This window comes from Oryx dammah, unplaced genomic scaffold, assembly GCF_014754425.2.
Source record: "Oryx dammah isolate SB20612 unplaced genomic scaffold, SCBI_Odam_1.1 HiC_scaffold_10, whole genome shotgun sequence".
In the NCBI taxonomy this organism is placed as follows: Eukaryota; Metazoa; Chordata; class Mammalia; order Artiodactyla; family Bovidae; genus Oryx; species Oryx dammah.
In genome coordinates this window covers 37,186,535-37,209,287 of record NW_024070194.1, presented here as the reverse complement: position 1 = coordinate 37,209,287, position 22,753 = coordinate 37,186,535, and the positions used below count along the sequence as shown (strand labels likewise).

The window sequence follows — 22,753 nt, the reverse complement described above, 5'->3', positions numbered from 1 at the left end:
ACTCAGTCTTTCCATGTTGGGAAAACTGAAATGAAAATGCCTCCTCCCAGGGTAAGCTGGTGACTAGGACAAAGGACATGAAGAGCTCCGGAATGTAAGAATCACTTTATAAGGGTAATGTTCTAAGTCAAAGGCAAGTCTCTTCCATCAGCGACACTGTTGAATTTGGAGCAGGTGCCCCACGGGAGCCACCAGCGTTCGGTAACCCTGCCACTCTGCCTTGATAGAATAAAAAATGTCCCAAACTAAGGGCTAAGAGGCCCCCTCCCCAGTCCAGACCACTGCCTCTGGAGGCAGCCCTCCATCCACGCAGCCACAGCAAGCAATCCACGTAAAGAAACTATATGCATTGGTTGACCAAAATGTTCATTTGGAGCTTTCCATAAAATGTTATAGAAAACTGCAAACAAATTTTTTGGCCAACCCAATACAACATGGGCTTCCCCAGTGGCTCAGTGGTAAAGAATCCATCTGCCAATGCGTAAACACAGGAGCCACAGGTTCCATCCCTCGTTTGGGAAGAATCCCCTGGAGGAAGGTGTGGCAACCCACTCCAGTGTTCCTGCCTGGAGAATCCCATGGACAGAGGAGTCTGGCAAGCTTCATAGGGTTGCAAAGAGTTGGACAGGACTGAGATGACTGAGCAAATTGCGTGCAGTATTACATGAATGTGAGACTTTACATGGTAAACCTACACTGATTAGTAACTTATGAACATAGAAGAATAAATTACTGACATTTACTTTCCTGTTATAAAGAGAAGGTTTAATAAACATGTTGATTAAAAAGAGATTAGGAAATATTTTACAAAATAACTAATAGAAATATTTTCAAATATTCACTTACTTAAAGGTGATGGGCAATGTAATCAGAATTCTAATTCAGTTATCGGAGCAAATGCCTAAGAAACTGTAAAAGGGGGTGATGTGTCTTTTTCTAGCTTTTATAACATATGTTACAATGTTATAAATTAAGTTTATTTTGAAATAAAATCTGACATGTCATCCCCTCCATTTTTAGGCAGGAAGCCAGTTCACCCATATCAATTAGCTCATGAGTGAGGCTGATTCCGTTTTGTAGCCACTCTGAGAAATACAATAGCAGAAATATATACTTATGAACAGCACCGCTTTTACCTTTATGAAAACACTGCATTCACTGGGAAAAGCACAAAGAGAAGAGAACTTACAAATGGAAGTTTCCATCCTTGGCCCCAAACAAACTTGGAGGCAGACATTTTAATCATTTTAAATTTTGCTCTTGTGACTCTAAATATGTGCTGGTTCTATGTTTCAAGATTTTCTATTCTAAATCTTATCAATTGATTCACCTTATGAAAAAATGGATACTATTTTATTTTCCATTTCTGTATCTATAATACCCACTTAACCCTTTGCTTTTCATCCTGTTAGATTGGATGGGGCGTCTTCACTTTCCATTTTGTGAATTGGGGCTGGTGGTGTCAACCCTGTCTTCCCCTGGTGACGTCTCTGCATGTGGACGGATTTTTATGTCATCACCGATGGCGTTCATACTCTCTTCTGTGTTCCGTGCGTAGGCTGTCTCCTCTATCTCGCCTCCACTGTAAGTTTAAGACTGAAACTGCTAAGCAGCATCTACACTCAGGATGCTATAAGTCGCATGGCAACGTCAGGTGACTTGCAGGAATCTCACGGTTCTCAGTGCGGAGGGTGCATCTCTGAGGAAAGAGCCTGTCCCCGTGTTGGGTCACATCCATCCTCAAGCCCCCCCACCTCTCAGACCATGTGACACTGAAGGTTGGTCTGAGCAGCTAGACTTCCTTAAACCACTTTGAGGGGGTGGTCACATGACCTCCAAGCCCTCGCACCTGCGGGGTGCACCGGTGCTGGAGTCTCTGCCTGCCAGGCCAGGGGTCCCATACCACCCGCCTGGACCACTGTCTCAGCATCCATGCCATCCTCCTTCTGTCTCTAGAAACATCTTTAAAATGCATAGGATGGAAACTGAATCTCCACATCTCCAGGAGCTTCTTAACCCAGGTCTCTTGCTCCTGGGAGGGTGAGCTGGGGTGTCTGAGCTCACGCTTGCTTGCCCTGGGTATTTTCCAGGGCTTTTCTCTGCTCTCTCATCCAGTATCTCTGACTAGAAATGTCCTAACTGACATCTATTTGCAGTGGTTGCCCCACCCCTGCCACTGGAGGGCAGAGTCTTTTTCACTTGACTGCTATGTAATTTCATAAGACTGTGTAGGTGTGAGCCAGTCACCTTCCCTGACATATTTAAGTCATTTATTTTGCAATTTTTCCTGTATCATTTATTTGATAAATTCCTTCTTTCATTCACATTTTTGTCAAATTTTCAACATTCTTAGCTAACTCCCCATCTTTCACCTTCCTGTTAATCTACCTTTTACTCTGTGTTCCTGGAATTTTCCAGGCAAGAATACTGGACTGGGTTGCCCTTCCCCGCTCCAGGGGATCTTCCTGACCCAGGGATCGAACCTGGTTTCCTGTGTTACAGGCAGATTCTTAACCATCTGAGCCACCAGGGAAGACTTGCTGTTAATCTACCTTTTACTCTGTGTTCCTGGAAATTCCCTGTGTATGTGACAGCTCTTCAGCTGCCCTATGTTCTAATTTTTGCAAGCTATTGTCTGCAACTCCTGTCTTGTCCTCTGGTTCCTATTTCTTCAGAGGATGCTCTTCTTGTTTCACTGCCGGCCAGTCTCTTCAGGTTTCTCTGACTCACCAGCACATTACTGAGCCTGTCTCTGGTCCCTAATCACAGTGATTCCTCTGTGATCGGTGGCGTTTCTTTCGTTTCAGTTTTTCCCTTTTATCCTGGTTATGATTTCTGTCTGATCATCCACATTTGTGAGTAAAATATTGGTCCAATCATCGTAGGCACCGCGCACGGAATTCCCACCTGAACAGAAATGCTGCCTGCCCCACCTGCCCTGTTTCCTGCTGCAGGCGCCTCCTTGAGCAGAGTAGGCAGGAGTCGGTCATCCACAAGGGACCACCCGAGGCCAAAGCAAGGAGATGAACCTGCTGCCAGGTGTCCCTCAACCCCATGCATCCGCTCCAGGGGGGCAGCCCCTGAATTAAAATGGGATGCAGGCTCCACCGGCCCTCAGCCCAACTCAGCATCATGCTTTCTCTGCAGTCAGTGCTGGAAGGCAGGCCCATTCCCACGCCTCCACTCACAGGTCCTGGCGATCAAGCCCTGCCCCCAGCCACACTCCCTCTGGAACCCCTCCTTCCCGTAGGGCTGGAAATGGAGGAGAATCAGAGCCTCTGGACCCAAATCTGGACCGTGTTCCAGTGGAGCCCGGGTCAAGCTCTGTTCTGACGGTGCCTACACTCCCACGAAGAAGCGATTTCTGAGCGGCTGTCATGAGTCTCAGTTGATATGAAAATTGTAATTTCGATAGCATTTTCACATACGCCAATCAGTTGATTGCACCAACCCTGAGAAGTGGGAAAGGTGGGAATCTTTATTATCAATTTGAAGAAGTACAGACACCAAGACCAAGAGGCCAGGTGACCCTCACGTCTGATGGGGGGAGGGGATGTGCAGAGCTAAGATGCAGCCACAGGCTCCAGTCCTTCAAGCACGTGGCCTGGGACACAACTCAAGGCACAGTGCTGAATATCTGTCCATGCAACTGCTTAGGTCTAAGATTATGAAAGAGCCAAAAAAGGGGTCCCCTAGTGTATATTTTTAGAAGTTTACATTTAAACCTGTCTTTTGCCAGTCTGGCCTGCAAAAGTTAGAAGCTTTGGTTTCGCTCTTTCCCATGTAAGTTAACTCTTTCCCATTTAAGTTAACATGCAGCTTTAAACATACATGAATGCTGGGATTTATACCTGCCCTGAAAAAACACACCTCCTTGAAGTTGGGCAGTGGAGAGCACAGCCTAGGACAGCCCCGTCCAGAATGCCAGGCCCTCTGGGCAGTGGCCAGGCCTGTCTTCTCTGGGAAAATTGGAAGTGCTGATGAGCTCAGCATTGGAACGTCAGCCAACCTTTCAGAGTAATGAGATGTTAAGAGATGTAGAGGTGCTTTGTTGCGTGCATTTTGCTCAGGTGAGCAAGGAGGTGGAGAGTTGAGCTGGACTCTGGCTCGAGAAGAACTGACACTTAAACATTGCTTCCCACTGGCACTCGATAGATCCTGACAGATCAAATACAGTTGAGACTTCTTTCTGTCGCCAGGAGCACAAGGGAACGTCCACTTCACAGAGGCCTCACAGAGGCAGGATTCAAGGACTTTGTCCCTATATTCCCAAATGTTTTTCCTCTTTTCCTGAATGACTGGCAGTTGCTTCGATAGTAAAATTAAAAGTGGGGTATTTTATTTATGCCCAGGAGAGTGCAGGGGAGGAGAGTAGGAGCAAATGAACTGGACAGAAGCCCCGTGCTGCGGTGAAAGATGGTAAATGATGAACTGGATTCCAAGGAGTCGGTCATAATAACAGTTTAGTTGACGAAACATTTCCATGGAGACACAGGGCACACTGAGATTCCAAGGGGCGGACACCTCACAACAAGGAGTGTGACGGATAATTGATCTTAAATCTGGGGTTTAAACTGTTGGTTTAAACCACAAAATGCAGGATAGATTTACCACTGACCCCACATAGCATGTGTGCTGACTTATTTACGGTAAGTGTCTCCCCTTAAAATGGAGCAAGAAAGAACATGCGGACCACCCAGACCACTCCCAGCTCACATGCAGATGAACAGGAGTTTGCTGATAAGTCACTTCAGTCGTGTCCAACTCTGTGTGACCCCATAGACGGCAGCCCACCAGGCTCCCCTGTCCCTGGGATTCTCCAGGCAAGAACACTGGAGTGGGTTGCCATTTCCTTCTCCAATGCATGAAAGTGAAAAGTGAAAGTGAAGATGTATCCGACTGTTAGCAACTCCATGGACTGCAGCCTACAAGCTCCTCCATCCATGGGATTTTCCAGGCAAGAGTACTAGAGTGGGTGGCCATTGCCTTCTCTAGAACAGGAGTTTAGTCTAGAAGAATTCACCAGGTCCCACCGAGTAGGAGCTCAACCAGGTGATGGGCAGCAGCCCTGACTGTGGGCTACATCTCAGGAATGCCTATGTCCACCTGCATCAGGAAGGCGGCATGTGTCAGGAGTACATGAAGAAGGGAAGATGACTGAACCTGGGCCGTGTTCTTCTGAAATCAGACGCTCCCACCAAAGCCATTCAGATGCCACATGTAGATGGTCATCAAGTCATAGCCCAGCATTTAACTGCCTCAAAGATTTCATGGGGGAAAAAACCAACTCCCTCTTTTCTTTGGTGGCAATAAACTATCCTCATCTTTTTTCCAGTCTCTAAATTTAGTGGAAACATAACACTAAGTTTGTTAGTGAAGGAATAACAGAAAAAACACTAACATCAAGTGTTTGTCTATGTGCCAGGGGTGGCTTTAGGGTGTTTAAACCATGTTATCTCATTCAACAAAATATTCCACGTTCTCCCTAATTATGACCATCAGTTGTCCATGCTGGGCACAGCTGCTTGTAAAAGAGGTGGCTGGAGGGAGGGAGGAGAGAAAGAAAAGGATAGAAGAAAGGAAGAAGTGTCAGGAAAGCCACGGAGCTCATCAGCTCTGATTGCCTCCCACACCCGCCAAGGCAGCTGCAGGTCCAAGGATGTTCTAAGGGGTCGGGACTAATTAAGGCACCAACGAGAAGCTGGGTAAAGCTGTACCTTTGAAGAGCTTTTGATCTTCAGATACGTGTACTGGGGGAGGGGGGTCACTCTGGGAGAAGCTCTTGGTATCTTCTGAGTAGAGGCATGGCTCTCAGGAAAGCCAGGACTCAGGATTTAACCTGGAAATCAGGGTCTTGGCTTCACCGCAGGTCGGGTTGGCTCAAGGTGGTCTCACAGTCCTGTCTCCTGTTCCGCGGGGCTTTGTGACCCCACCCGCTCTGGACCCCCAGCAGCAGGAGCTGCTTTCTTTATTTACATAACAATATCCCTCAGAGCTCCCCATGGACCCAAAAGCTTGGCTATGAAGGAGCTTGCATAGTCCTGAACAGTACCAGAGGGGACACATGAGCATCAGACCCACCCTCAGGGAGTCTTCCACTTAGGGGGTAATCCTCGGCCGGCCGAGGGCTGGGAGGCAGCAGGGTTCCCGGGTTCCCCAGCACCTTCCGCTGGCCAGCTAGCTGTCTATTTATAGATAAACTTGAGACTCAGGTTGGGGGGAGGGGTGGGAACAGAGCAGGAGAACAGACTCAGTGCCCGCAGGGAGGGCAGCAGCTGTGGGCTCTGATGCCGCCTCTGTTCCCCAGGCCTGGACGCCAGGCAAGCCCAGGTGGTCGTCCTGTCCTCGGGGACAAAGTGCATCAGCGGCGAGCACATCAACGACCAGGGGCTGGTGGTCAATGACTGCCATGCGGAGATTCTGGCCAGGCGGGCGCTGGTCCACTTCCTATACGCACAGCTGGAGCTGCACCTGAGGTGAGCATGAGGCCTGTACCTGTGTCCCTCCGCCCTGGCATCCCCTGTCCTGGCGTCCCCTCGGTCATGGTCAGCCCTGCACCTGCCAGCAGCCATGCCCCGAAAGCACGCGGCTCTTCACTGGGCCATCCCAGGGGCGTCTCGCTTAAGGAACCCCTAGGCAAGGGCTGACTCTCGGTGGCCCCGAGCACAGTGGGCATCTCGGCCAGGTCTGCTGCCCCCCACACCCTCTAACACAGGGTCCCAGCAGTCGCACAGAGCCGGGACAGGCCCAGGGTGCTGAGCAGACGCACGGGGAGCAAGGCCTTCATACACTCTGGGAAGTTTTATCCAAGCCCCTGATCTGCAGCTTCTCCTCAGTTCCAGGCCCGCGGTGGGTTGGCCAGGGCTCAATGTGGGGAAGAGAGCTGGAGATCTCGACTAACGTGAGGAGGGTTTTCTGCCCTGAGCGTCCAGGTCAGAAATGTTTCCAAACACCCCTGACTCTGGGTGTGTCACCATGACCCGGGCCTGGCTGTGCTCTGACTCCCAGCTGCAGGCTGGGGGCAGGGGGAACGGACACTCAGGCCCCTGCCCTGGGGGTCGTGAGGAGGGGAACAGCAACAGCTGCAGAAAGCCAGGGCTGCGCGTTTGCCCCACGGTTCTGGGGAGCTGTGGCTGGGGGCCTGGCGCAGTGTCGGAAGGCAGAGAGGCTGGTGGGACACCTCAGGGCCCAGGCTTAGGGGTCCCACCAGCCTCCGCCTGTGTGAGGAATCAGCAACGGGGACGTACGAAACAGCTGGACCCAGAGGAAAGGGGCGGTGACCGGCAGGACGAGGGTGTGGGCGGGGCCGCTGGCAGGCCGCAGCCGGGCTCCTTCGTGCAGGTGGGGCTCTTCCGTGCGGAGGGGGGGCTTTTCTGTGCAGGGGGCTGCCCTGTGCAGGCGGCCGGAGGGGTCCACGCGCAGAGTTCCTGGGGGGCCGCGCCTCTCTATCCCCATTCTCCATCTGACTCAGAACCTGGTGCAGTGTAGACGTGGTCCCCTAGGGAATGCGGGGCCCCATGATCCCCGGCACGGACACGCGGCCCCGAGGACGCAGGGCAGGGGGGACCGCGGGGGCCAGACCCAGGGGGCTCCAAGCGGGGGAAGACACACGCGGGGTGCGGAGGCGGCTGGGAGCCGAGCCTGGGGGCCCAGCCCCGGGCCCCGGCTGAGCACCCGCCCGTCTACAGCAAGCGGCGCGAGGACAGCGAGCGTTCCATCTTCGAGCGGCTGAAGGAGGGTGGCTTCCGGCTGCGAGACGGAATCCTGTTTCATCTGTACCTGAGCGCCTCGCCCTGCGGAGACGCGCGCCTGCACTCACCCCACGAGCGCGCGGCTGAGCGTGAGTAAGCGGGCTCCATCACCAGCATCACCAGCGTCATCACTGTCACCTGAGTCCTCAGTTCAGTTCAGTCTCTCAGTCGTGTCCGACTCTTTGCGACCCCATGAGTCACAGCACACCAGGCCTCCCTGTCCATCACCAACTCCCGGAGTTCATTCAAACTCATATCCATCGAGTCAGTGATGCCATCCAGCCATCTCATCCTCTGTCGTCCCCTTCTCCTTCTGCCCCCAATCCCTCCCAGCATCAGTCTTTTCCAATTAGTCAACTCTTCACATGAGGCGGCCAAAGTACTGGAGTTTCAGCTTTAGCATCAGTCCTTCCAGTGAACACCCAGGACTGATCTCCTTTAGGATGGACTGGTTGGACCTCCTTGCAGTCCAAAGGACTCTCAAGAATCTTCTCCAACACCACAGTTCAAAAACATCAATTCTTCGGCGCTCAGCTTTCTTCACAGTCCAACTCTCACATCCATACATGACTACTGGAAAAACCATAGCCTTGACTAGACAGACCTTTGTTGGCAAAGTAATGTCTCTGCTTTTGAATATGCTATCTAGGTTGATCATAACTTTTCTTCCAAGGAGTAAGTGAAGTCGCTCAGTCGTGTCCGACTCTTTGCGACTCCATGGACAGTAGCCTGCACCAGGCTCCTCCGTCCATGGGATTTTCTAGGCAAGAGTACTGGAGTGGGTTGCCATTTCCTTCTCCAGGGAATCTTCCAGACCCAGGGATAGAACCCAGGTCTCCTGCATCCAAGGAGTAAGCGTCTTTTAATTTCATGGCTGCAGTCACCATCTGCAGTGATTTTGGAGCCCAAAAAAATAAAGTCTGACACTGTTTCCACTGTTTTCCCATCTATTTCCCATGAAGTGATGGGACCAGATGCCATGATCTTAGTTTTCTGAGTGCTGAGCTTTAAGCCAACTTTTTCACTCTCCTCTTTCACTTTCATCCAGAGGCTCTTTAGTTCCTCTTCACTTTCTGCCATAAGGGTGGTGTCATCTGCGTATCTGAGGTTATTGATATTTCTCCCAGCAATCTTGATTCCAGCTTGTGCTTCCTCCAGCCGAGCGTTTCTCATGATGTACTCTGCATAGAAGTTAAATAAGCAGGGTGACAATATACAGCCTTGACATACTCCTTTTCCTATTTGGAACCCAGTCTGTTGTTTCATGTCCAGTTCTAACTGCTGCTTCCTGACCTGCATATAGGTTTCTCAAGAGGCAGGTCAGGTGGTCTGGGATTCCCAGCTCTTGAAGAATTTTCCACAGTTTATTGTGATCCACACAGTCAAAGGCTTTGGCATAGTCAATAAAGCAGAAATAGATATTTTCCTGGAACTCTCTTGCTTTTTCCGTGATCCAGCTGCTGCTGCTGCTAAGTTGCGTCAGTCGTGTCCGACTCTGTGCAACCCCATAGACGGCAGCCCAACAGGCTCCTCTGTCCCTGGGATTCTCTAGCAGATGTTGGCAATTTGATCTCTGGTTCCTCTGCCTTTTCCAAAACCAGCTTGAACATCTGGAAGTTCACGGTTCACGTATTGCTGAAGCCTGGCTTGGAGAATTTTGAGCATTATTTTACTAGCATGTGAGATGAGTGCAATTGTGTGGTAGTTTGAGCATTCTTTGGCATTGCCTTTCTTTGGGATTGGAATGAAAACGGACCTTTTCCAGTCCTGTGGCCACTGCTGAGTTTTCCAAATTTGCTGACATATTGAGTGCAGCACTTTCACAGCATCATCTTTTAGGATTTGAAATAGCTCAACTGGAATTCCATCACCTCCACTAGCTTTGTTCATAGGGATGCTTTCTAAGGCCCACTTGACTTCACATTCCAGGATGTCTGGCTCTAGGTGAGTGATCACACCATCATGATTATCCGGGTCGTGAAGCTCTTTTTTATACAGTTCTCCTGTGTATTCTTGCCACCTCTTCTTAATATCTTCTGCTTCTATTAGGTCCATACCATTTCTGTCCTTTATTGAGCCCATCTTTGTATGAAATGTTCCCTTGGTATCTCTGATTTTCTTGAAGAGATCTCTAGTCTTTCCCATTCTGTTGTTCTCCTCTATTTCTTTGCATTGATCGCTGAAGAAGGCTTTCTTATCTCTCCTTGCTATTCTTTGGAACTCTGCATTCAGATGCTTATATCTTTCCTTTTCTCCTCTGCTTTTCGCTTCTCTTCTTTTCACAGCTATTTGTAAGGCCTCCCCAGACAGCCATTTTGCTTTTTTGCATTTCTTTTCCATGGGGATGGTCTTGATCCCTGTCTCCTATACAATGTCATGAACCTCCATCCATAGTTCATCAGGCACTCTATCTATCAGATCTAGGCCCTTAAATCTATTTCTCACTTCCACTGTATAATCATAAGGGATTTGATTTAGGTCATACCTGAATGGTCTAGTGGTTTTCCCTACTTTCTTCAATTAAGTCTGAATTTGGTAATAAAGAGTTCATGATCTGAGCCACAGTCAGCTCCCAGTCTTGTTTTTGCTGACTGTATAGAGCTTCTCCATCTTTGGCTGCAAAGAATATACTCAATCTGATATCGGTGTTGACCATCTGGTGATGTCCACGTGTAGAGTCTTCTCTTGTGTTGTTGGAAGAGGGTATTTGCTATGACCAGTGTGTTCTCTTGGCAAAACTCTATTAGCCTTTGCCCTGCTTCATTTCGTACTCCAAGGCCAAATTTGCCTGTTACTCCAGGTGTTTCTTAACTTCCTACTTTTATATTCCAGCCCCCTATAATGAAAAGGACATCTTTTGGGGGTGTTAGTTCTAAAACGTTTTGTAAGTCTTCATAGAACCGTTCAACTTCAGCTTCTTCAATGTTACTGGCTGGGGCATAGGCTTGGATTACCATGATATTGAATGGTTTGCCTTGGAAACAAACAGAGATCATTCTGTCATTTTTGAGACTGCATCCAAGTACTGCATTTCAGACTCTTTTGTTGACCATGATGGCTACTCCATTTCTTCTAAGGGATCCCTGCCCACAGTAGTAGATATAATGGTCATATGAGTTAAATTCACCCATTCCAGTCCATTTTCATTTGCTGATTCCTAGAATGTTGACGTTCACTCTTGACATCTCCTGTTTGACCACTTCCAATTTGCCTTGATTCATGTACCTAACGTTCCAGGTTTCTATGCAATATTGCTCTTTACAGCATCGGACCTTGCTTCCATCACCAGTCACATCCACAACTGGGTATTGTTTTTGCTTTGGCTCCATCCCTTCATTCTTTCTGGAGTTATTTCTCCTCTGATCTCCCATAGCATATTGGGCACCTACCCACCCGGGAAGTTCCCCTTTCAGCATCCTATCATTTTGCCTTTTCATACTGTTCATGGGGTTCTCAAGGCAAGAATACTGACGTGGTTTGCCATTCTCTTCTCCAGTGGACCACATTCTGTCAGACCTCTCCACCATGACCCGCCCATCCTGAGTGGCCCCACATGGCATGGCTTAGTTTCATTGAGTTAGACAAGGCTGTGGTCCATGTGATCAGATTGGCTAGTTTTCTGTGATTATGGTTTCAGTGTGTCTGCCTTCTGATGCCCTCTCACAACACCTACTGTCTTACTTGGGTTTCTCTTACCTTGGATGTGGGGTATCTCTTCATGGCTGCTCGAGCAAAGTGCAGCCACTGCTCCTTACCTTGGATGAGGGGCATCTCCTCACAGCCGCCCCTCCTGACCTTGAACATGGAGTAGCTCCTCTCGGCCCTCTGGCGCCCACGCAGCCGCAGCTCCTTGGACGTGGGGTAGCTCCTCTTGGCTGCCTCTCCTGACCTCGGATGTGCGGTAGCCCATCTTGGCTGCCACCCCTGACCTCGGGCGTGAGTCCTAGTGCCATATAAAATGGCAAAGAAGAGATTCAGGCTCTAGCCAGGGGAGAGCCGGGCATCCCCAGGCTCAGCCTCTCAGCTTGTTTCTCTCTTCCAGAGAAGATTCAGAGGCCAGTCCAAACTGGAGCTCACATTGCCAAGGACCTGGTTGGTAGTACGGTCAGTCACAACCTGAAACCTCTCCGAGTAGTGCAGTGACTTTCTTCCCCAGAGATGGCCTCTGGGTGCTATTAATACATTGGAAAGGAACTTCAGTTCTTAGAAACCATGAGAACATATGCCAAGAATTATCTGAGATCTGTAAGAGAAGGTGCCCATGCAAACTCAAATGTCATCTATATTGTTTGGTACCTTCAGTGAGGTATGCAAAAGAGTAATGCATTTTCACGAATTCTAAAACTTATATAGAACTTGTAAAGAAGGCATCTACTGTCCATCCATGTCATCGTGTGTGTATTAGTGCTGATATCACTATGGTATTTCACATATAATTTGCATGCAAAGCAGTTGAGCATTTCTATAATACAATATAATGCAGACTAAGTGTACAGAAATTTTTTAAAAAGACAAAGTAGTGAAGTTAATCTGTCTTGTTCAAGCTAGTGCTTCATGTAACTGTGGTGGGTGTGGGTGTAGGGGCTCTGGAGCGGAAAGCTGGTGAACAGTGACAAGGCAGTACCCCACCGCTGCTGTCACTTCTGGGTGTAGAGACGCCCCCCACTGGACCCTAGGGAGCAGCTCTGGGCTCCCAGGTCCCGTCTCAGTCCCTCAACCTAAGAGAGCGGTAACCCCACTGTCCCCATTTTTAGATGAAGTAACTATCACAGTGGTCTTAAGTAGCTTTTCCAAGGCTACACAGCTGAGAGACCATAGAGCCAGGCCTCGGATTTAGACTGGGTTTGCAGCCCACTGCCTGGGAACTAAGTGTGGTTTCTGAATGGCCACAAAGGTGAAAAGAACTTCTCAAGAGGCGAGAAGGAGCCCAGATGTCAGTGCTGTACATGCGGCTCCTCCTCTGGGCCGCCTGTGCTCAGTGTTCAGAGACCAGACGGCTGCAGAGCCTCTGATGGTCAGTGTCCAAACTGCGGCATGACGCTGGCCAAGCTGGACCAGGGCAGAGTCATGTCCCAGCTCCTCCGCGTATACGTGAGCCCGTCCCACCCAGAGGTGCTGTCCACTACCCCCCCACCCATCTTATGCAGCCCCCCACCCCTGTCTTACGTGGCTCTCATCTCCTAGTGAGGCCCCCTTCCCAGCCACCCCCCTGTCTTACGCGGCTCTTGTCTCCTAGTGAGCAGCAGCAAGCACCTGGCCAGGAAGTTCCGGGGGCACCTGCGCACAAAGATCGAGTCTGGGGAGGGGACGGTGCCTGTGCGCGGCCCGGGCACAGTGCAGACCTGGGATGGCGTCCTGCTGGGCGAGCAGCTGGTCACCATGTCCTGCACAGACAAGATCGCCAGGTAACAGCCCCTCTCCTCGCGCGAAAGCCACCCTGGTGTGGGGAGGGGACGAGGGCTGTGGTCCCGGAGGGGGCTAGTCTGGTACTGAGGTGCACCCTGCAGTCCCGGACTCTGCCCACATTCCCCACCTCCCTGGAGAGTCAGGCAGAGCTGTCAGAGGGGCAGCCGAGGCTCGGAGAGGCAGACACCCAGGGACCTGGGGAGCTGGGCAGCGGGGACCCCAGGCCCCGGACCCTGACCCTGCACACGGAGGTGGCCCAGCTACACTCGGTGCCCCTGTGGCTTCCTGGGCTACACAACAGATAAAACCTGAGCCCCTGTAAACAGGGATCTGGAATCTTGAGGGAAATGACCAACAGGCTGCAGGAGAAACAGGGCTGCTTACTGCCCTGGAGGGACCAACCACCCTGGCCCAACCACATAAACCAAAGCACTGATTTCTGCAGCCAAGAGAAGTGCCCGTAGCATCAGCTGGCTCCTCTGTCAGAAGAAAACGCACCCTCCCCTGTGATGTTCTCACCCATCATCAAGAGGGAAAAGCAGCTGTTTCCAGCATGAGGGAGTCTTCCTGCTACCCCAAGAGCGCTGGGCCTCCGACTGACCCCTAGAAAGTAAAGTGGACAGATGAGGCAGAATTGAAGATTCGCCATCTCTAGGACCTCAAACATCAGGGGACAGAGAGTGAAACTCGCTACGAGGCCAGCATGGTGTGGGGCATCGACAGTTCCCACGGACATGGCCGGTCTTTCTGGCCTGTGAGAGGTGATCCAAACCCTCCATCACAGGCGAATGCCAAGACGCCACCTCCTGAAAGGATGGGGAATGGGTTTGGGGGTCTTTAGCTCTTGTTTCTCAGAGTCCAGAGGCTTATAAAAGTCTAAATCTTCCGGAACTAATGTTCCTTTAGATATGGTTTCTAATTTTAAGCACTTGAACTTGATTATCGATTGCAATGTGTCTTTAAATGAACAGATTAAAACTTTCTCCATAAAAATGAACTGCAAGTAGTTATAGCTGCTGTCCAGGGACTTCGGCGCTGAGATCTCGGGCCACGGGGGTCCCTCCCTCCGAGTGTGGGCAGGGCAGTCTGGGCTGGGGCCACCCAGGCAGTCCCATGGGTCCTCCAGGCACAAAGAGTACATCCCTCCTTAAAGAGGCAAGCGTCCCAGGATCGCCCCTTCAGATATTGTTGGCGTTTCAGTGACCGACAGACAGACACAAATGTATTTCTTTAAGATTATCTATACTGAAACCAGATCTGGAACTTTCTTTTCTGTCAACACTGCAGTGATATCACTGTTTGAACCAGCAGAAAGGCATTCTCCCATTCCCTCCAGAAAACTGAAAACTCTCCAGTTTGGGTTCAGGGTGACTTTGGCTTTATCGACAGCATTGGCTGGACAAGTTAAACTCCTACAGACAGGCCAGGAGAAAGCTGATCATTTCTGGTGCGAAGGTGATTAGGAGGAAGCCAGATACAGAATTTGTTTGTCTTTAGACAATCCCACAGCCAGAACCATTCAGATACAGTTTTGTTCCAAGCCAGTCCACGGAAGGCCTCTGGAATGCTGACCTCATCGTTTGAGAAAGGGCTTTGTTATCCATGGGGATGTCCACTCCATGGCATCTCATGCCTCCAGCAATGTCCTCTCCTTCATACCTTTCAGACGCCACCTCTCTGGGAAAATCGCCCACCAAACCCCAAGGACAGCCCTCCACTCCTTTCAAGGAGACAGGATGTGACTCACAGAAATGACCACAATCATTTTTTTAAGTGAAGTTATGCAAATCTGATAGGCTAAAGTAAACGTTTCATAAAACCAATGACTGTTTAAATTGTGGGACTAAACTGTTTGTGTGTAAATATTACCTTTTATATTCCACTTGAGTTTTATGTGGGTGAGCACATTACTTTAATGACCCGCACTTATGGAGGGGGGGATTCGCCTCCATCCTCGCCAGCCAGATGGCTGCCTTTTCTTGCATGAGATTAAAAGATGTTTCTCATTCACCTCGATGCTTCTGAGGCAAATTAATATCGCCAGCTAAATTGCTTGTGTTTTTGGAATAAAATTTAAAGAGAACTTTTTAAGGCAATTGGTGTCACAGGTTCCCGGAGCAGACTGCTCTCCAGGTAGGCCTGCTGGTTTGAGCGTTCGGTAATTAATGGAAAGAATTCCGTGTTAATTGACTGCTTCGGGAAAGGGAAATATAATGACTCCTTATTAATCATGAAAGGAAATGTGCGGCATGGAGGCCCCACAATAATCGCTCTAACCGCAGAGAAATGTTAATTAATGAAAAGAACAATGATGTAAGAAATTAGCTGTGTGATGCTGGTGCGGCGGATGGAGGCTGGATTTTAAGCACATTATTTAGAATGGAAACCGCAGGATCCTGCCTTAAATAACACATACGTGGAACCATGTTCCACCCAAATTTAGGGGAAAGTCTGACAAGGGCCTGTCACCTTTGCTGGCAGAAGCCGACATGCACCCAGAGCAGCTTTCATTTTGGAGCCCCGTGCTCTGCTCAGGGCCCCTGAAGTAAAAGCAGCCCCGAGCCCAACGAACTTGTTGGGTCACCAGAGCAGGCCCCACCCACTGCCAGGTCCCCCGGGGCAGGAACCCAGGGCCTGACCCCCATCTCCCCCCAGGTGGAACGTGCTGGGCCTGCAGGGTGCACTGCTCTGCCACTTCATCGAGCCCGTGTACCTGCACAGCATCGTGGTGGGCAGCCTGCGCCACACCGGCCACCTCTCCCGCGTCATGAGCCATCGAACCCAGGACGTCGGCCAGCTGCCTGCCTCCTACCGGCACAACCGGCCCCTGCTCAGCGGTAAGGAGGCCATCCACACCCCTGTATCAGCCCTGGGCCCCAGGGCAGGCTTTCCAGGTTGGGCCCACAGCCGCTTAAGACCCAGTGCCCGGTACCTGGAAGGCCAGGCGGGCAGATGAAGGCACTGGTGACAGCCCAGGGTGGACTCCCCGCACGCGCCGTGTCACTGGCAGGGCCACAGAAGCACAGGCAACGAGCACGCGTGTCCAGCGGCGGAGGGGACCCAGGGCCGCGGGCCACCCCGACCTGACCCAAGAGTGAGCGCCTGAGTGTCCCCCCACCCTGGGAGGGGGCACAGCCCAGGGTCCTGAGGACCAGGAGTCACATGGCCCTGCCCTAGCAGCCACCTAGCTCTGGGCTCAGTGGGGGTGACCCTCCATCCCGAAGAGCCTGTCCTGACCATTGGTCCCAGAAAGGCAGAAGAGGGGCATTTCTGTGCTCCCCGTGCTTCTCCCCTGCAGGGGGCCAGGCGGACGCATGTAGACCCACAGGGACCAGCCGGTCCAGGGCTTGGGCTTGGACGAGATCCTCAGAAAAAGGAGACAGAGACGGTGGAGGGCTGTGGTGAGAGTCAGCCTAGGAGTGCCTGGGACCCTGAAATTGTTCACTTAGGAGCCGAGGGGCACTGGTGGTACCCACAGGGTGGCAGTGAAAACAGGAGGCGCTAAGCTGTGAAGGTGCCCACAGGCCAGGCCAGCTCCCCAGAGGAGGCACCTCCCACCCCTGGTCCCCCCGCCCCCATGGTGGTCCCCGGCCAAGGACAGCATCTTGGACCCCAGAGCTCAGACAGGGCAGGAGAGCATTGGCCAGAACTGCCTGGTGCTCAGAGACCCAGGCTTCTTATGCACGAGACCCTGTTCCTAAGACCTGCAACCCTCTGCCAGAATTAGGGAGCCCCCTCAGATGTCAGGGCCAGAGAGGGGCCTCGGGAAACTGTAGGGAGGCCATGGGACAGGAGTTGCAGGGGCCATCTAGGACCATGGCGCAGCTTTCCTCGCTGTGACCTTGGGCTGACCTGTGGTGGACGGGGTCCCCTCACACACCTCCCCACCATGACCAGTGCCTGCAAGTCTGGCCCAAAGCAGTGCCCAGGGGTCCCTGGGCCTGAGCCCAGGCAGGTGATGGCCACCAACAGCCTGGGGGTGGCTCTCCGAGGAGGTTGACGCCCACAGCGGCTGGGTCTGCAGTGCAGTGACTTCCAGCACCAGGCGCTGCTGCCCTGGGAACTAAGTGGTCCCATCCACTGTCCAGCCATCCAGCCGTCCGCTCAGGAGCAGCAGGCTGCGGAGGAGCAGCGTGTGGACAGGATGGGTGCCCCATGGCTGGATCCAGGTGTCAGGAGGGCCAAGGGGGTGGGGGTGGGGAGGAGCTGGGCTGAACACCCTACAGCGTCAGGACCATGAACACAAGGCCAAGTGCATCCTCTGCCCACTCCTGTGTGACCCCGGCAGGACCCGGGGACTGGCCATGTTGGCTGCACACAGAGTGGAAGGGCATGGAGGGCACGTGGCCGAGGGCCCAGGGTTAGCGCCCCTCCTCGAGGCCACTGTCCTCTGTGGTTTAGAATCTACAGCAGCCCCTGGGCTTAGAAGGAACCAGTTTAATGCTCTGCTGTCTTGAAATGCAAACACAGGCCAGTTTCCAGTCCATACTGGGCCCTCTGGTCACCTCGCCATGCAGGCAGCCCTGCACACTCAGGCTTCGCTTCTTTTCACTCCATCTTGGGTCCGTGACCCTGGTATCCACCCCGTGGGAAGCTGGCACGCAGCAGGTGTCCCATGAACACGTGTTCTCAGGCAGCCTTCCCATGACTCCATCCATTCCCCAGTCCATAGGACAAACATCCAGAGAGGGGACATGTGGGCTGTGTCCTCACTGGATAGCCTTGCCTCCAACGCCCTGGGTGCCCCCGAGCCCAGTGACAGCGGCTGCCCACCCCTCCCTCAGCCCTGGTTCCTGCTGGGCAGGCAGCGCTCACACCCGGCACCTGGCCTCTCTTGGCAGGAGTGAGTCAGGTAGAAGCGCGACAGCCTGGGAAGGCACCCCACTTCAGCGTGAACTGGGTGGTGGGCACAGCGGATGTGGAGGTCATCGACGCCACCACTGGGAGGCGGAGCTGTGGCCGCTCCTCCCGGCTCTGCAAGCACAGGCTCTCGGCACACTGGGCGCGGCTCTATGGCAAGGTGAGGGCCGCTCCCTCCCAGGGTCTGAGGGCAGGGGATGGCGGGGGGCAGAGGTGGGGCCAGGTGACCGCAGACACGCCAACTGGTCCTCCGGGGACCCCGGACGTGGCCCCTCCAAGCAGGTCCCCCACCCGCAGCAGGCTCTCCCTGTGGCCCCAGAAACAGACGGAAAGGGGCTCAGTGGTGAACGGCTGTGGCCCCCCAGCCTGTGAAAAGTCTACGGGGACTTCAGAGTCAATGTGGTTCCGGTTCAGACAGGAGACAGATGCTCCAAGGTTAGGTCCCCTCAGTTACATGGCAGTGAGTATCAGGGCTGCGGACCGGCCACCGAGCAGCTGGAGCCCCCACCACAGCCCCCGCTGGCCAGGCCGCTCCCGGCGGGCTCACGGCCCCTCTTGCTCTGTTCCACAGCTGAGCACACGGATCCCACGGCACGGGGACACACCGTCCATGTACTGTGAGGCCAAGCTGGGGGCGCGCACCTACCAGGCCGTCAAACAGCAGCTGTGCAGAGCGTTCCAGAAGGCCGGCCTGGGCACGTGGGTGAGGAAGCCACCTGAGCAAGACCAGTTCCTGCTAGTGCTGTGAGGCCGGCGGGGCACGCTGCGTGCGGCGGGCGCCCCCACGGTGCTGACCCGCACCAAGCGTTCGCTTTCCTCTGGTTTCCAGAAACACGCATGTCCAAGCTCGGGTGAGCAACTTGCCTTGAGTTAGGGGCGTGGTGCTTCTCTGAAGGCCGCTCCCAGGAGGCCAGGACCGAGGTCGCCCACCACACCCCGCTTCCAGCATAGATGGCCCTGTCTCCCTCCCCCGTGTGTCCAAGGGAGCTTCCGTTCGGGCCAGAGGTGCCAAGTGCTGCCTTGAAAAGTGCCGAGGTGCAGCTGGTGAGAAGCAGCCAGGCCCACCCAGCGCCTCAACCCCGCCATGCACCTCCCGACCGAGGGGCTCCCACAAGCACAGCGTGTGGGACTTCAGGGTAAGCCACGAGTGAAGAGAAAAGCCATGGGCTCCTCCCCAAAGAAGCCAGAAAGCACGAGCTGTCGCGTTCATCGGTTTCAGTTTTTACTCCACTTCCTTTCAGAAGGACTCAAGGTGCATGATATTAAGGAGCCTCAAAACAGGACCAGAGAGTGAACCATTCTCACAGAGCAAAGGGTCAGTTCCCAAAGCACCAGGGCCATGATCAAGGGCCTGAGGGACCCATCTGTGGACATCCGGTAAAGAGAGCCCCACACCACTGCTCCCACGGCTGCGTCCCTGGTGGACGACGACTCAACAGCACAGACAAGGTCTGAGCCACTTGGGGTCGTCTCGTCCCAGACCGAGTCCTGCCCTTGTGACTGAGCTTTATTAGAAAGCAAGCCCAGAGCACATGGAACCTGCCAGATCTTGGTCCCTGATCTTGGCTCTCCGATCTCCATCCTGAATGACAAAACCTTCATTCAAGCAGCTGCAGCAGCACAGCAAGCAGGGTTCTGCCACTACTGGGTCCCCCGCCTCGCGCATCCAGGCCACCTGGGATTGAGGGGGCAGGAACCTGAGCCCGCTCCATGCAGTGGGGAGACACCCAGGACACCCTCAGCCCATCGTATGCCTCTCACCACTGAGGACTCTTGTCTGGCTCCATCATACTGGTCAACCAGCCCCTATTTCCTCCAGTTAAAAGATCTGGCAGTCATGGTGCAAAATAGAAACAGCAAAGCTCCATAGCAGCCCGGGCTCCTCACTTAACCTGAGAAATGCAGACACAGCGTTGCACTCACAGATCCCACGACAACGGGGCAAAAGCGAGACAAAGCGAGCTGCCGGTATTTGTCACAAGTCTGGAAGGAGATGCTTCTCCTAGGATGTAATATAAAGTCAAACTCAGCACTCTAGTTCTTTGACAAGAGAAGACTGGCACGGCAGTGGACAACTTTTCCAAGATAAAGTTTCAAGAGAGATGAAAACATTCTTGCAAACAGATGACTCATAGTGATCTTTCATAAGAACTGAGGAAAGAGTAAAATCTTAATTCTTACACAGCCAGGGTCAAGGCCAGTTGATGTAAGTCTCTGATCCTCCAACATCTCACCGAACGAAGCTCAGACAGCCGGAGGCCTTGGGCTGATTGTGACTGTGACTCTGGAGCCTGAGTTGGAGCCCTTCTCTCAAGGCTGGAGGCACAGCCTGGTCCTGGCTCTGAGCAGAATCCCAGCTTGCAGCGCCCTGGGCTGATCCTTGGGGACACCATCCACGCTTCATACGAAGGATCTCCTGGCACAGGGAGCAAACGATAGGGATGATGCAGGGGGGCGACCCACAAACGAGGCGGGGGTGCCACCCAAAGTACTTGCTTAGGGGCTCAGAAGGTGCCCACCCACCTGTCATGAGCCTCCCCCAGGGCCTGGGTCAGGGCTGCATGTTCACGTTCATCTAAGGCACTGGGTTTCCACAAACCACCCCAACTGATATGTAAACAGCTGCTCCTGAGGAGGTTGGCACCTGACACTCAGTGCCCATGAGCACCAGCCTGGGGCCAGTCTGTTGTGTCAGGAGGGTGCCTCTAGGCAGGAGAGGTGGACAAGGAGTCGTGTGCAGGGCCCGCCTGCAGCAAGACAAGGGTCCAAGGGCAGCAGGAAGCCAGGGCTCAGGGCCTGGCACTTTGCCACGAGTGAGCAGAAAACGAGGAAGGGCCCCGGGGTTCCCGGCACAGGAGGGCAAGCGGGGGCAGGAGCTGGGACAACTGAAAGCTCGAGGAGGGGTCTGGGGTGGTGGGAGGGCCCAGCTCAGGTCCTCCTGGAGCCCAGAGGTGCCTCTCCCTCCTCTCCAGGCCCCAGGAGCCTGGCCCTGCTTAGGTGGGTCCACCTGCACATTTTAATTGGAAAAACCTAGGGAGTTTGAGTCAAGCAGAGCCTGACACCTCCTGGACCCCACCTGTGGTCTCTGTGAGAAGAAAACTTGAGTTCCCCTGAAAGCCGGCCAGAGCCAACGAAAGGGCTCACCGTCCACCGCCCACAGAACCTGCCGGAGCACCATCTGTGCCTCCGCACTCACACTTGCCCTGCTGGGTCACATCCACCAGCCCCAAGGCGTCCACCTCCCTCCCCAGCGCACATGGCTCCATGGGGGTAGGCCTGGGGCTCCGTGTGCAGAGCGTCTTGGTGGGACCCACCTGCAGAGTCGGGAGGGGGCAGCGGGTCGCACCTGTGGCAGCGAGTTGCTCGATTCGAGATTTGTGTTTTGTTTTTACCAAGCAAAGGATGTGCAGGTCTATGACTGCTGTTGCCTTTTTCTCCTCTCTGAGTCTGTTCATGGCTGGAGGCTACGGTGTCTTAACACCCACTGTTCCTCAGAACCATCGACGAGCTTTTCAAGCAGGCGCAGCTCATATTTTCCCACATGATTCCTTTTTCACAGTATTCTGTTCTTACTGGTAAAGTTAAATGCATTTTTTCTTTCTTTTTTTTTTTTTTAGTATAATGTTTATCATGTCTGGAGAGCCATAAATAGTAAATACAAGGTATATCAATGCCCAGAATAGAATAGTTAGAGTATTTTGATGAAATCCTATTTTTAGATTAAAAATTTCAAGATGTGTCTATAGTATCTTGTTTAAAGAAATTAAAAGGACATTTGAAACTTAGACATTTTTAATTTAGAGAAACTTCTATACCCATTTTTTAAGAAGCCATTCCAATGAAATCGTCTAATTGGCCCCAAAATACAACAAATAGCACTTTCTGATGAGACCAAAGGGAAGTCAGGAAAGCCTGTTTATGGACCACCCCTCAGCGGCCAGGTGAGCCTGAGCTCCTCCCCATCGTCCCACATACCCCCGGCCCCCGCACGGAGTCTCTGCAGGGGGTGGGCGGTGGGGAGGAAGCTCTGACTTGGGAGGGCCCCTGGGGGCCCCTGCCCGCCCCCTGCCCAGTCCTGACTCACCCCCCGCTGCTACTCTGCAGGTTCTGGGAATGCAGGATGCTCCAGCTCCTGCTAAGATCCCCCCACAAACTGGATCAGATCGAATGAAGGGTGCAGGTGGCAGGTGGCGGGAGGCAGAAACAAGAGGCAGAGGCAGCTGCTGCCTCCGGCTGCCTCTTCTTTCTCTCGCTCTCTCCCTCCTCGACCTCCCCCCTTTCTCTTGCCCAGCCCCCCATCCTGGTACCACTGAGCGTCAGGTCTCGGGTGCGTGTCTGCCCTGAGCCCACTCCGTTGACTGTTTCAGGTCTTTGCTCAGGACTAGGCGGCCCCTGCCGTGTTTCCCGTGATTTCGTGTTCAGTCTCTTCAGAGCCCTGGAGCCTGTTCACCAAAAGGGACACTGACACCACAGCTCTGAACACACAGGCCAAGTCGTATCACCGCTGCAGGGATGTGTGGGCAGCACCGGCCCTGGAGAAAGAAACGCCTGGTTCCCAACTCATGTGAGAAAGGAAGCCGGGGAGAAACACCCTCTGAAGACAAACAACCTGGACTCTAGGGCCGCGTGTTACACAGGCACTAGGTTTCTACCACTTCGCAGTACATGCATCAGTAAAAAAGGAAAAACACTTTCCCAGCAGTGCCCAGTTAATTTTCAGCATTTTTTTAAGCAAA

The 22,753-nt window shown here is 52.8% G+C and overlaps 1 protein-coding gene and 1 long non-coding RNA gene across 2 annotated transcripts in view; one reads left to right on the top strand and one right to left on the bottom strand.

The window, feature by feature from the left end:
• The window catches only part of ADARB2 (adenosine deaminase RNA specific B2 (inactive)), a 240,495-nt gene extending 221,730 nt beyond the window's left edge, over positions 1-18,765 (top strand). Inside the window, exons 5-10 of the mRNA XM_040247959.1 lie at positions 6,308-6,476; positions 7,689-7,840; positions 12,988-13,156; positions 15,813-15,994; positions 17,999-18,177; positions 18,589-18,765. Of these exons, the coding sequence (XP_040103893.1) occupies positions 6,308-6,476; positions 7,689-7,840; positions 12,988-13,156; positions 15,813-15,994; positions 17,999-18,177; positions 18,589-18,765 (1,028 nt within the window). The remainder of the gene's footprint in view (positions 1-6,307; positions 6,477-7,688; positions 7,841-12,987; positions 13,157-15,812; positions 15,995-17,998; positions 18,178-18,588) is intronic.
• A 452-nt stretch (positions 18,766-19,217) lies between these two features.
• Positions 19,218-20,116, bottom strand: LOC120868951. Its single transcript, XR_005722351.1, has 2 exons — positions 19,779-20,116; positions 19,218-19,599 (listed from the first exon to the last, which is right to left on the bottom strand). It is a non-coding gene; the product is annotated as an uncharacterized LOC120868951 (long non-coding RNA).
• Positions 20,117-22,753: the final 2,637 nt, after the last annotated feature.